Source organism: Pteropus vampyrus, unplaced genomic scaffold, assembly GCF_000151845.1.
Source record: "Pteropus vampyrus isolate Shadow unplaced genomic scaffold, Pvam_2.0 Scaffold192, whole genome shotgun sequence".
Classification (NCBI taxonomy): Eukaryota; Metazoa; Chordata; class Mammalia; order Chiroptera; family Pteropodidae; genus Pteropus; species Pteropus vampyrus.
This window is the reverse complement of record NW_011888973.1, coordinates 1,482,935-1,495,568: the sequence shown is the minus strand read 5'-3', so window position 1 is coordinate 1,495,568 and position 12,634 is coordinate 1,482,935. Positions and strand designations below refer to the sequence as shown.

The 12,634-nt window shown below is 44.3% G+C and overlaps 1 protein-coding gene across 1 annotated transcript in view; it reads left to right on the top strand.

Moving 5' to 3' along the window:
- Positions 1-12,634, top strand: part of DOCK4 (dedicator of cytokinesis 4) — a 274,845-nt gene that overhangs the window by 52,494 nt on the left and 209,717 nt on the right. Inside the window, exons 2-4 of the mRNA XM_023537457.1 lie at positions 7,569-7,652; positions 9,564-9,604; positions 11,601-11,656. Coding sequence (XP_023393225.1) covers positions 7,569-7,652; positions 9,564-9,604; positions 11,601-11,656 — 181 coding nt within the window. The remainder of the gene's footprint in view (positions 1-7,568; positions 7,653-9,563; positions 9,605-11,600; positions 11,657-12,634) is intronic.

Here is a 12,634-nt window from a genome sequence, read left to right as displayed (position 1 = left end):
GGAGTCGTGGACACGTGGCGCCTGCCCGCGGCGGCCGCGTTTGGCGCTGCGCGCGCAGCTGTGACGCAGGTGCGTCTGCAGGTGGCGAGGCGTGCGGCGCGGTCCACGGCCGAGCGGAGCGGACCTCCGTGCGTGGGAGCCGGGGGACGGCACGGGGACCTCGCACGGCGTCGCGCCTCGAGCGTCGGCGCGTGCTCGGGAGTCGCCACCCGTCGCCCCCTCCTTTCCTCCGGGTGTTTTCGGTTTTCGGTCTCCCTGGACCGCCTGCTCCTCGGTGCTGCTGTCGTGCCGACTGGTGGCGGCTGGGGGTCCCCGAGGTCAGGACAGACCCCTTGGCTCTTCACCGCACCTCGTGGCCGGGGAAGACGGGGCACTGGAGAGGGACAGCACTGGCCGCAGCAGGGATGACCCCCACGGAAACCGCCCGGTGGCTTTTGCCCTGTCTTCTTCAAGCGGTCTCCGGACAGGAGGCCAAAGCGAGCGGCCCTGGTTAGCCGGTTACCTCGGATCCCTCCCCTGCCTCCCCGCTCTGCCCCTTCTAGAGGCTCCGCGCACCTGCGGAGGGCGTGGTCCCGTCCTCCAGGGTCCTGGTCCCTGTCCCGGCCCCTGGCGTGACCTCCGGTCTCCTCCGCGCGCTCTGAGTCTCCAGGCTCCTCCGCACGATCTTCAGAGATTCCTCCTCTTTCCCCGCTGTCCCATGTGTGGGCACCCCCTCCAGTAACCCTCAGAAAAGCTGGGAAACCTAAACGGAGATGCATCCGTGAGCAGCCAGAGCCACACGTGCGATGTGAAGGGGACACGGACGTGGGGAGGGACCAGGGTGGGGCGTCCCCTGAGGAACGGGGTCTCTGCGGGACGCCAGGGTCAGTGCCTGCTTGGTCCCCGCCGTCAGCACCAGCACGCGGCAGTTTACAGCTGCGCACGTGAAAACGTTTGTTTGACTCTGCTGCAGTCTTGGCTCGTTTTCCTTGTGAGGGCTTCATTGTCACATGACACGGGGTTCCGCGGGGTGACCTCAGACCCTGAGAGCAAGTGTGTGCCGTCCTGCATTGTAAATATCTCACGAGTCACCTTCCAGACCGATGACAGAAGGTTTCAGATCCTTTTATCAGATCGGCGAAGCCCAGACTCGGACCCTGAGAAATGATTTCCCTCCTCTGTGCCACAAGGAACGAGGCATTTTCTTTTTCTCTACATTGTGTTCCATTTGTCTTAGACCGTCAGCCGGTAAAGGGTAAGGGCAGTGCAAGCCAGGCTCGAATTGGGTTGTGGTGAGCGGGATCATTGTAGACATTATTGTGATAACGACAATGAAGAATATGTTACTGTCTGCAGTGTGGAGCTCCAGGATCGATTTATAATCGATTTTTATCATTTGTTTCTATTTTTGCTTTCACAAGTCATAGAACTCTGTGGTTGAATGTCTACTCAGTTTAAGTTTTAACATACAAATTTGTTCCCTGCTGGAGCAAACAGTATGATTGAAGCTAAGAAATGTGTCTCTGCTTCACAGCATAATTTCATTTTTACCTTCTTCATGGAAAATCCTGATGAGCCTTATAAGAGGATGTATCTCAAAGCTATTTAATTTTCAGTAAACTGTCCATAGGTACTAAACTAATATCATTATGTAAAAGGTTAATAAGGTAAGTGATAATAGGACATTTATAGGTTTTCAAGGTAGTTATACTATAAATTTAGTACTTTCAGCTTACATATATATATATTTTTTACAGGACCTGAATATAAACTAGGTTTATATACATACTTGTCAATCTAAATACATTTCTACATGGTAAAAAATGGGCAGAGATAAACACAATTCTATACAGTAGTTTTATTTCCTGTTTTTCCTGTTTAAAATTGTGCTCTCGGGGTTCTTATGACTGAAATAATAGTTTCAGACCTTTATTTTTGCAGTTCTATAAAGGGTTCTTTCTCTCTGGTCTCTGTAACTACGCAAACTGTTTAGTTTATAAGAAATAAACAAGAGAAGGAAATCAAGAGATCAAGACAGTGTTTGGTCATGTTCAGTAACCCCAGTATTGTTAGGGGACAGTGCCCCCAGAAAGTGTGCTATGAGGACTTTTGTATAAAGATGTAGCTACTTTGTAATAAGTGGGGACAAAATGAACATTCACCTATGGACTTGTTTCATGCAAAAACATTTGGAGGAACTTAAAGGGATTTTGTCAGAAAGATGTGTCTAAAACAGAATCTAAAAATGACTACTTTAAGTGCATCGGATGGAAGTGGAGATTGAGTTTTTGTGAACGCCTGTGTTATGTTTGAACCTTTGCTTTGCTAAACCAATTTTCTTAGTTTGTGACACATGGCATGCTTCTGCTGGTAAACACCAGCCAATCAGGTCTGCAAATCTTTTGCTCTTTTACGTAGAACTGCCTTCCCCTTTCAACTTTCTTGCAAACCTTTGGTGAGTTTAGTACACTGGAAGGTGGAGATTGAAAATGGCTTGCCGTTTTAGGGGATAAAGATCAAAGTCATGTCTTGCACTGTACCCTGAAAAAGTGTTCCTCTCTGGTGTGATGTGCAATGCCATGCTTTTAGGTGTCTTTGTTGATGGAGGATGACCCTGACGTTGTCTGAATTGTTAAAACCTGCGTGTCATCTTCTGGTGGTCTTACTCATTCTTCCCAAAATGCGTTTATTCTCCTTATGCACTCAGACCGCACGCATGCTGGGTCTTGAAGATGAATTCGAAACAATTCATGTCCTCTGCTAGAAATACACAGCTTAACGAAGTGCTATAAAGTTATGTGATACCTTGCCCGTTTCAGGTGTGTAAAGTTATGTGCTATCTTACTGTTTCAGGTGTGGCTGGCGTGCCCTCGGGCTACAGATGAGAAAGTAATTGTGAGCCTAAGGATGGGGAGAGGGAGGTGAAGCCTCAGGAAATGGACAGGGCTAACCCTGGGGTTGCACCTTAAGCTAAGGCTACTTGGCAGCCCCCACTGGAGAAGGGGAAAAGGCAGCTCCCCAGAAGGGAATACTATGTGTTGGGACACTGGAGCCTGCATGAAAGCACTTGATGAGGGCTAAGGTGTGGCCGAGGACAGGGCCGTGAGGACAGGTAGGGGATGTGAGCCTGGACAGATGGCGGGAGAGCAGTGGTAAGGGACCTTGTAGCAGGTGCTGAGTCAGCTTCTCTTTCTGCTCTGTTAGGTGGCCGTGCAGGTGGGGACAGATGTCCGTTCTTCCAGAACTCAGGCAGTGACTAAACCGAAGCTGGGCTGGTTTGGGGACAGCTTGGTCTCGGCATGTGTGACGCTATGTCACTGCTGACCCAGGGGCCTCTTCCAGACTCTCAGAACGGCGGGCTGGCGGGGACCTTCCAGTTCACCTCGTCTGGCTCCTTTGTTTTATAGAGGAGGCATCCTGAGTCCAGTGAGACTGAAGAACATGTTAGCTTGCCTTCAGTAGTTGTCAAATATGATGTAGCCGAAGAGTAAAATCAGATCTTACCCACACAGGCTGCTTGGGTCAGAAATGAGATGATACGTGGTGGTGACCCGGACGAACTGTCATCCCAGGTTCAAGCAGCTCCTATGAAAGAACAAGTTTTCGCAGATAAATATAGTTTGTTTCTTAGAAGTTGGTGTTCCCTCTTAAAATAGGATGGTTTCTAGTGAAGGAACCTGACTGCTAAGACCAGAACACGTGGCAGGAAAAGCCGCATCCACACTCACTTCCTCACGATCACGTGTGCCAGGCTCGGTACCGAATCAGGTGTGTCACTGTGAGCCAGAACCACCCCAGTCCTTACACGCGCGGATTTTACACTCGGTTGCAGGAGACATCGTTCAGACACCCACACGAATACGGGGAGTTCCTGCGTAGGACACGGTGCTATGGGTGCCTGTCGTTGGGGTGCAGGGTGCATCGTGGAGGCCTGCCCTGAGCAGGGACCACTGAACGGACAGTGCGGGATGAGTGTGGCTTCACGATGGGGAGCGGCAGGCGGAGGAGCCCCTGCACGGGGCCAGCCACGGCACAGGTCCGTGCTGGAGGGAATGTGGGGAGCGAGGTATGGAGACGCCTCCGTGACGAGTCACAGACGGTCAGGGTGGAGCGGTGCTGGAGGGATCGGGAGGAGCGCAGGGACCTAAGGCTGTGGGGCTGCTTTTTGTAATGTTCTCAGAGCTCTGACATATTTAAGAGGAGGAGGACATCATCGGATGTGCGTTTTGGAAAGACCTCTCTACCTGTGTGTGAGGAACGGACCGGAGAGGAGGCCGCGTGTACATATGGGCACAGACCGGTCAGGAGCCTGCTGGGGAAGGAAGGCTGGGCACGAGGGGGCAGCAAGGCCGGCGTGGTGGCGGGAGTGGAGATGTCGAGATGTCGAGAAACGGACGGCTCCAGCAGCTTTGAAGAGCTAGGACTGCAGTGACGTGGTGATGGGGTGAGTGTGTGGATGAGGCCATGGGGGTGGCCTTTGAGTGTCAGGCTTGTGCAGTTGCTAGACGGTGCTGGCTTTCAACAGAACTGGGGACCGTGGAAGAAGATCTGGTTTGGAGACCCCTAAGGATTGTGTGAGCTAAATGGCCCCGTGAAATAGGAGGAAAACAATTGATCCAATTAAGCAGTCGTCCAGCCCCAGGGCCGCGAACAAGTACCGGTCTGGTCCGTGGCCTGTTAGGAACTGGGCCGCACTGCAGGAGGTCAGCGGCGGGCCAGCGAGCGAAGCTTCACCTGTATCCGCAGCCGCTCCCCAGCGCCGGCATCACCACCTCAGCTCCGCCTCAGATCATCAGGCACTAGATTCTCACAGGAGCACCGGTCCCTGGTGCCACAAAGGTTGGGGACTGCTGCTATACTGTATGATATATTTTATTATCTCTTACTATAATATGAAAGGAATTGGATCTAATGAAAGAAATTGAACCTAGTAAAAGAAATTTAAAAATATTCCAGATGTGACATAAAAAAACACCACTTAAGCACAAATGTGGCGGCGTTACAGGTGATTGTGGTGTGGCATTGTGGGTATGCGCTGAGGAAGGGTGCCCACTGGGCAGACCTCCCCAACGGCTGTGCAGTGGCCCCGTTGGGAGACACGGACACAGCCACCACGGAATAATGGGGCAAAACAGGACTAGCTGTGGGAGACTAATATTTTAGACTAACTTTAGCGCGGGTACTTGGGAGAGAGAAAATTGCTTAGATTTGGGTTCGGGAAGAGGGAAGATAATGAGTTTGTTGGAGGCACGCTAAGTTTTAGGTGCTTAGACATCGACGCAGAGATACTCAACTTGGAAGTTCGTGTCAGATGCTCAGGGCACACAGGACTAGAGAGCGACTTGGCAAGTCACACATCAACTGGTGATTCTGGAAGTCTTAGAATTTCTCCAGGTAGGAGAACACATATGGATAGAAGAGAAAACATATTTAATAAAATATTGAGGTATTTATTAAATAACTGGAATATACCAGAGAGCGTGTTAAATTATTTCCAACAGGTGCCTTGTTTAGTCCTGTTGCCTTGGTAGTTCCTTGATGGCCACGCCCATTCGCCTGATGAGGTAATGGAGGTTGGCATCTTGACCAAAGCCACACGGCCAACAAGTGGCTTCAAGCTCCCGTCTCATGATGCCAGATGCGCTGTTCCTGTCATACGGCCTGGCCTTTACGGCTTGGCATCAGGAGGATGGAACGAGCATCTCGAGGATGCCGCCGACGTCTGAGAGGACGGCGAGGGGAAGGTGGTGTGGACAGGAAGCTGGAGGGGGCGAAGGAGACAGTAGGCGATTCGGGAGATGGCAGCGCCTGACAGGCTGTCACGCCGCGGGGCTCCCTGGGGACAGTGGCAGGGCGCAGCGAGGGCTGCATCGCCTGGACTGAGGCCTGAAGCGGGGGTGAGGAAGCGGAGTCCTTGAGCGGGGCTGCTGTGCTCGAGAAGGTGCCGAGGGCAGGGGAGGGCGACCAGGGGCGTGCATCCATGTGGCAGCCTCGGGCACCCCCAGGGCCTTGGCTGAGCGTGCCCAGGGCTGGGCAGGGAGTCCGTGCGCTTAGATCTCTGGGTCGTGAGAGGTTGAGGTGACTTCGCGAGCGTAGAAACGCAACTCTGGGTGCAAGCTTGTTTTGATGTCCCGTAACTTGTAATCAGTCTACTGTCTGTTCGTTTGTTGATCCTCATCAGAAGAGGTCTCTGAAAGTTATTTGATGTGACCCGTGAGGACACACAGACCCTTGGCTGTTTTTCATGTGGACATTTCCCAGCACACACGTTGGTAGAGGCTGCGTGGTATTTACGATTGTAGTTAGAAAATGACATCATGAGTTAACGCTGGTCTAAAATGCCCCAACTTGGTTACTATGTAGTTCCTTTTATCCATCTTGTGTACTTTGGGTTATGCTGTCTGTCCAGTGTTTTGATTTCTACTGTTAATTTTGTTTAGAGGTCATAAAAGAGCTTTAGATTTCTCAAAAAAGCCCCTTACTTATTGGCTCATTTTGAATTTTGAGAGATTCATGCATCCTTCAGGCTTTGAAAGGGCATCCACAACAGTAGCAATCATTTATGGAGAGAATTGGAATTGTATCTAAATCTAAAACAGAATTCTTAAATTTGCTTCCAAAATTTTGGTCTTTTGAAAACCAAGCAGTCAAAGCATTTACTATCATTTTCTTTTGATGTGAATTTCAAGTTGATTTCAGCAAATATAGTATTCGACAGATGTTTCTTCTCCCTTCACATGTCAAGGTTCATTTTTTGTTATTTTTCCATCCTTCTCTCCTTTATGACTCGAGCAATGCTAACCCCGGGGGAATCACAATGCTCTATTTCCTTTAAAACCCCTCGCATTGCCCAGGGACGACTGACCTGCATACGTTTTCCCTCTGGTGTTACATCCTAGTCCTGTTCAGCCCTGTGACATGTTTCAGAAGCCAGTCAGTTGGGAACCAGTAGGTAGGGCTAAGCGGTGACCCCTCCCCTCACCCATTCCACCTGGCATGGGAGCTCAGAGGCGTGGGAATGCTCACGGAGCCCGTGTGCACAGGCCGGGGGTGAGGTCCAGTCACTAGTAAACAAAACGTCACTGTCGATCGCTACATAAGGAGACCGCTGTCATGCCACATGCCGCGCCAGGTCCTGGGGACATGGCAGTAGACATGTAGATGCAGCCACTTCTCTTGAGGGGTTCCCAGTCTAGGCAGAAGACATTGCCTTCAAACAGCGTAGCGGAAAGGTAAAGCAAGCTCAGTAATGGGAAGGAAATGTTGTCCTCACTCACCATTGGACGTGTATTTATTGAGTACCTGCCGCGGGTGGCAGTGAAGGCAGCAGTGGAAAAGGCCATAGTAATTTAGTAAATTTCACATCTTTGACATTCATATTTGTATTACTTATTTGACCAAGAAGTTGGCAAATTACATAAACTCGACTCTTCAAAAGCATATAAAATTAAAATATGACAATAGATTCTAGCTATCAAAGCGTACTTTCTATTCACACTCATTTCCCCTGTCGATAACCTGTCATAGTGAGCAGTGTAACTGGCTGTAACTGATATGATTGTCTTCATTTATTCTCTCATTTCTTGCAGTTATTGCCAGTTTTCGAGGAACCGTCCCGTATGGCCTGTCATTGGAAATTGGAGATACCGTTCAGATCCTGGAGAAGTGTGATGGTAAGTGGCTGCTGGTGACTGATCGGGGTTATGGGGACAACCTCCCCAATATGGGACAGCCGTGAAGTTTATAAATTCTATCCATACTCTGCTAATCTGGAATTTTTACAGTAGTCAACATGAGCCATTTTTGACAAAATTTGTTTCTTGCATATTCCATGTGCGGCTTATGGGAAAGCATCATTTGGTATTTTTAAGTTGACGGTATTTTTTTCCTAATATTATTTCCTTGTATTTGATGCCAAAATAGAAAGCAGTCGAGGCTACTGTATTGACTCGGTGTCAAACTCGAAGGCCTTTCTCAGAATCTCGGAGACTGGCAGGTACCCTGGGACAGTAGATCCAGAGCAGAAACTGCTCACCCGGTGTCAGGCAGCCAGATGCCTCGGGGGAAGGCTCCTGCCCGGGGAAACTCAGGTCTCGTCCTGCAGCCTTCTTCTCCCCACAAACCCCCAGATTTGGACCGAAGTTTTTCTCTGCATTTGAATTGTTAGCAGAATGTATGATATGAAATTGCATGATTATTATTAACTTATATAGCAGGTAACTCGTTAAAACAAGATGCCTAATCTGTTCTCAGATGTTTCCATTCCTGTTTCACAAAGCATCCTTAAACTTTAGTTCTTAAAAAGATCCCAGATGAAATGACTACCCTTTTTTTTTTTTTTGGTTGATAGAATGAATACATTTCAAAGTCCCATCAGTATATTCCCAAACATTCATTTTTCTCCTAATGTCCTTTTTAGGAATTTATTATATGATAACATTCTATCATATTAAGGTTCATTATTGATTAAATTGTATTCCCCCCAAACAGCTATTACATTTAATTAGAGCCTGGAATAAAATGGTGGTGATCCATGGACATTTATCCTGTCTACTGTAATTGATACCTTTAAAAATATAATGTTTACTATGTCATTGCCAGATGCATTTTGTCTATTTCTACTTTGTATAGAGAAAAATATAAAAATCTGTCTTGAATTGGTACATGAAAATGGACTCCATAGCTAATGGGAGCTGTTTTGTAATCTAAAAACCTTACTGAATAGTATAATCGGACAGAGACCTCGCTACGACAATTCTGCAATTCTTGAAGTTTGGTTTCTGTTAGAATAATTAAGAAGGGATATATTTCTTGGATATGTCTTTGAAGGACCTAATAAACCCTAAGATACAGATATTTCTGGTTCTCAATTCATTCTACTTTCTTCAGACTGATTTTAAAACTGTTAGTCATGATATCCTTTTAAGGAAACTTATGAGGAACAAAAATATTTAAATGCAAAGTTCAGGTATTTCTTTTTAAAAATTCAATTAGTCCAAAAAAAATAGAACATCTGTCACATGGTAAAATAATTTCTTGCCAGTAACATGGGTTCTATACTTGAAGAAATTGTAAGTTGAAAATAATACATTCGTAGGGGGCTATATCTTAACCATATATACATATACTCTGTACTAGTTTTATATAAAAAGGCATGTTTCCTTAAGGATGGTGCTGTAAAATTGATTCAGAGTTGCTCGGAGGTTAAGTCGTAGGCGTTCCATCGAATACAAATGGTACCGAGCCTGGTTGGTAGGAGATGCTGATGGCCGAGGGCCCGTGACTGCTCTGAGTGTACTGGGTTGTGGGGACAACCTCCCCAATATGGGCTTCTCTCTCCTTACTCCAGCCCCAGAAGGGGCCCTGAGGCTGTGCAGACTCACTCGCAGCTGTTAGCTGAGCACTATTTGTTGGTTCTAAGAGTCTGGGCTGGAGTCAGGCAAAGAGAATTTGCAGATACATTAAATCTTGTGCACTCCTGAATTTCCCTGAGACAGAAATGAACAGATTGATTTGTAATCATTTCTTTTCTTTAAAATATCATAATGGTTTATCTAAATGTGAACGTGATTATTTCTCCACAGGCTGGTACCGAGGATTTGCCTTAAAAAACCCGAATATCAAGGTAAAAAAAAAAGTTACTTCTAACCATAATTATGAGATTTTTAAAAAAAGTTATTTTACTTTATTTCATCATACAATTGAAATTACAGTTGGGATTCTTAGTTGAAATGCCACATGGCAATATGGATTTTCATAATTTTGGAAATTCCTTTGAACTTGGATTATAGTTAAAATATGCTATTCAAGTGATAATCCTATGTAGCTCTTGAAATTTGTACTGAGAAGACCGTAATAAGCTCATTATATAGAAACAAAATCTTTTTGAAATGTTAGTTTCGCAGAGGGTGAAATTAAAATTCAGGCAGGGGAAATACATATTCCAAAAGAAATATTGAATAGAGGTATTTAATCTCTGAGTTTTCTGTGTTATCATTTGTAAAATACTGGTTTGGAGAAAGAAGTTTATCTTAGCAGTGTGTTAAGTCTCATTGGGTTTGGGCAGCTGAAAACGTGGGAAAACCATATAATAAAGTTCTCGTCTTTCTGACCGGTCCAGACAGAAGCTAAGACTCATTTTCCCTTATATATTTATACAAATCGTCAGGAATTATAGAAGGAAGTAATATGATTTTTGTTTTACCTTTCATTTTTGTGGTTTATGATTTTGACACTAATCTTTACTAATATCTATGTTTTTCTACTTTATTCTAATCTCCCCAGTTTTCACCCATATACTCCACATTCTCTAATATTTTCTTATATGTCATGTTCATTTTTTTAGTTGAATTCTGGCTTTATTAGGATCGTAGATAAGAAATGATATAATTTCTCATTCTCAAAGTTTAATATAAGAGATCTAAACTCTCGCCTGCCTTTCTGCCTTTTCGCCTTTTTCTGGATCACAGAACTGTGTGTAATTACTTTATTTCATTTATTTTAGGTCATTTTGAAGGAGAGCCTGAGGGACCAAAGAATATACAAATTTAATTTTTTAATACTTTAGCCCTCATTTAAAGTTCTTTTCAGACATCTGTGAGGCACATGCACATGTAGCTTTAGTATTAATTATTCATTTAAAACATGTTTTAGAAAAAATCCATTAATGACTTGTTATTTCTGTCACTCATCTAATCTCAAATTCTGACTTTTTCTTATCAATTATAATTACTGTATTTGTTAATCCTACCATACTGAGACAAATATACATTTTGAAGAAAAAAGTTTTTTTAACCTATATACCTATTTAATACTGTCATATATATAGAATTTTCTTATTAAATTTTATGTTATCCTTGGATCCACAGTGGCGATAATACATTCAAATGACATTTGTTTTCCTAAGTATTTAATTGAATTCGTCATTTGAGTACACATCAGAAATCATTCAGAGGACATTGTCATTTAATGGACGATAAAATTGATGCTCTTTTTTTTTTTTTATGTCGTTTCTTCCAATTTCCCATTTAGAACAAAGGAACAGTTTCATGTCCTGCCTTTCCCCATAATAAAAAGCTTTAAGCCAGCCTGGCTCCTTTTGTTCAATTTTTGTTCATCGGAATGGAAGCCTGGTGATTAATTGCTGCTGTGTTTTCATTAAAGACCTTCTGGAACACATAATGCACGGGTTGTCTCCAAATTCACAGTGGTATTTTTTTAAGTGTATATTTTTAAATACACACACGAATGTTTAAGAAGAATAAAGAATCAAAATAAAAAGAACAACCTTCTTTCAAAACTATGCAGTAATTAAAAAAAAATTTTATTCAATATAACATGCTTTCTATGCAGAATTCCCGACGTTTTTAAAATTTCTGTCTTATAAGAATATATTTTGAATGAGATTTCATTTTTTGATTATTTTAGAGAATATATTTGTTAACTAGTGAAGAGTAGAAAAGGGAAGAGATGAATCTGAGCTATAGTAGGTTTTAGCCTATACGACGTGGCGGAGGTGGCGTTTATCCGTGTTCCTGATGTCGTCGTGGCTGTATGGCTGTGTTTTGTACAGAGGATTTGTGAAAACGACCACGCCTTCACCTCCGTGTTTTCTCTTCCAGGGTATCTTTCCTTCCAGCTACATTCACTTGAAAAATGCCTTCGTAAAGAACAAAGGGTAAGAAAAGAGCTGTATTAATAGCTGGAGGATTTGCACAGAACTGTTGCTTATTTCGAAATTTGAAAGGCTAAGTCATTGTCTTGAAAAATGAACCATAGAAAGTTATGCCACTGACTGTGCTGTTTGATAAAGAATGATTACTCTAGGGCAGTTGGCGGAGAAAATTAAAGAACCGCGCGTGTGGGGCTGGACAGTTAAATAGTAGGATCCAGGGCCAGGGAGGTTTCCCACTGTCCCCAGATCATGAAATCAGCTGAATCTTAGGCAGTAGGAGTTGGTTTTTTCTGGTTTCCTGCAGTGTAGGGAAATATGGCAGTTAGACCTATCAAATGCTGAGTCATGCCTCAAACCCTAGGAATTTTCTAGATTCACCACTGATTATAAGCAGCTAAGTCTAACTCCTTCTCATGGGAGATAATACCATGTCTTTGTGTGACCAGTTCACAAAGCCATTATTATACTTCAGAGAACATTTCTGTGACAATTTTGGATTGATCTCCTTGATCACCTAGGATTTCTCATACATTTAAAAAGTTTTTTCCAGTCTGTTTTCAAAGGACTCGCGGTAGCTGTTGGGATCGCAGGTCTTTTAAATAAAATATCACAGGAGAAAACCATAGAAGTTGCTTATATAAGTGATAACATGAGCAGATCGGTATAAAGGGGCCATGGGTTTGGAACTAAACATTTGCTGCTAATGTCACAAGGCATGTACATTTGGGTCATCGAATATTTTTGTTTTATGACAAAGGAAAGAGTACAGGTTCAGCCATTTTCCCTCAAAAAAAAAATAGACATTTATCTGAATTATGAAAGCACATTTTAAAGTATAGTAAATAAACGATATCTTTAAAATGGAATTTTAGTTAAAAAAATTCCAAGGATGCTATCGAAATGGATGATGCTTCCATCCACTTTCTGTAAAGGTCAGGTATTAAACCTCGATCAGCAAAATACCTTCTGCAGGTGGCTCAG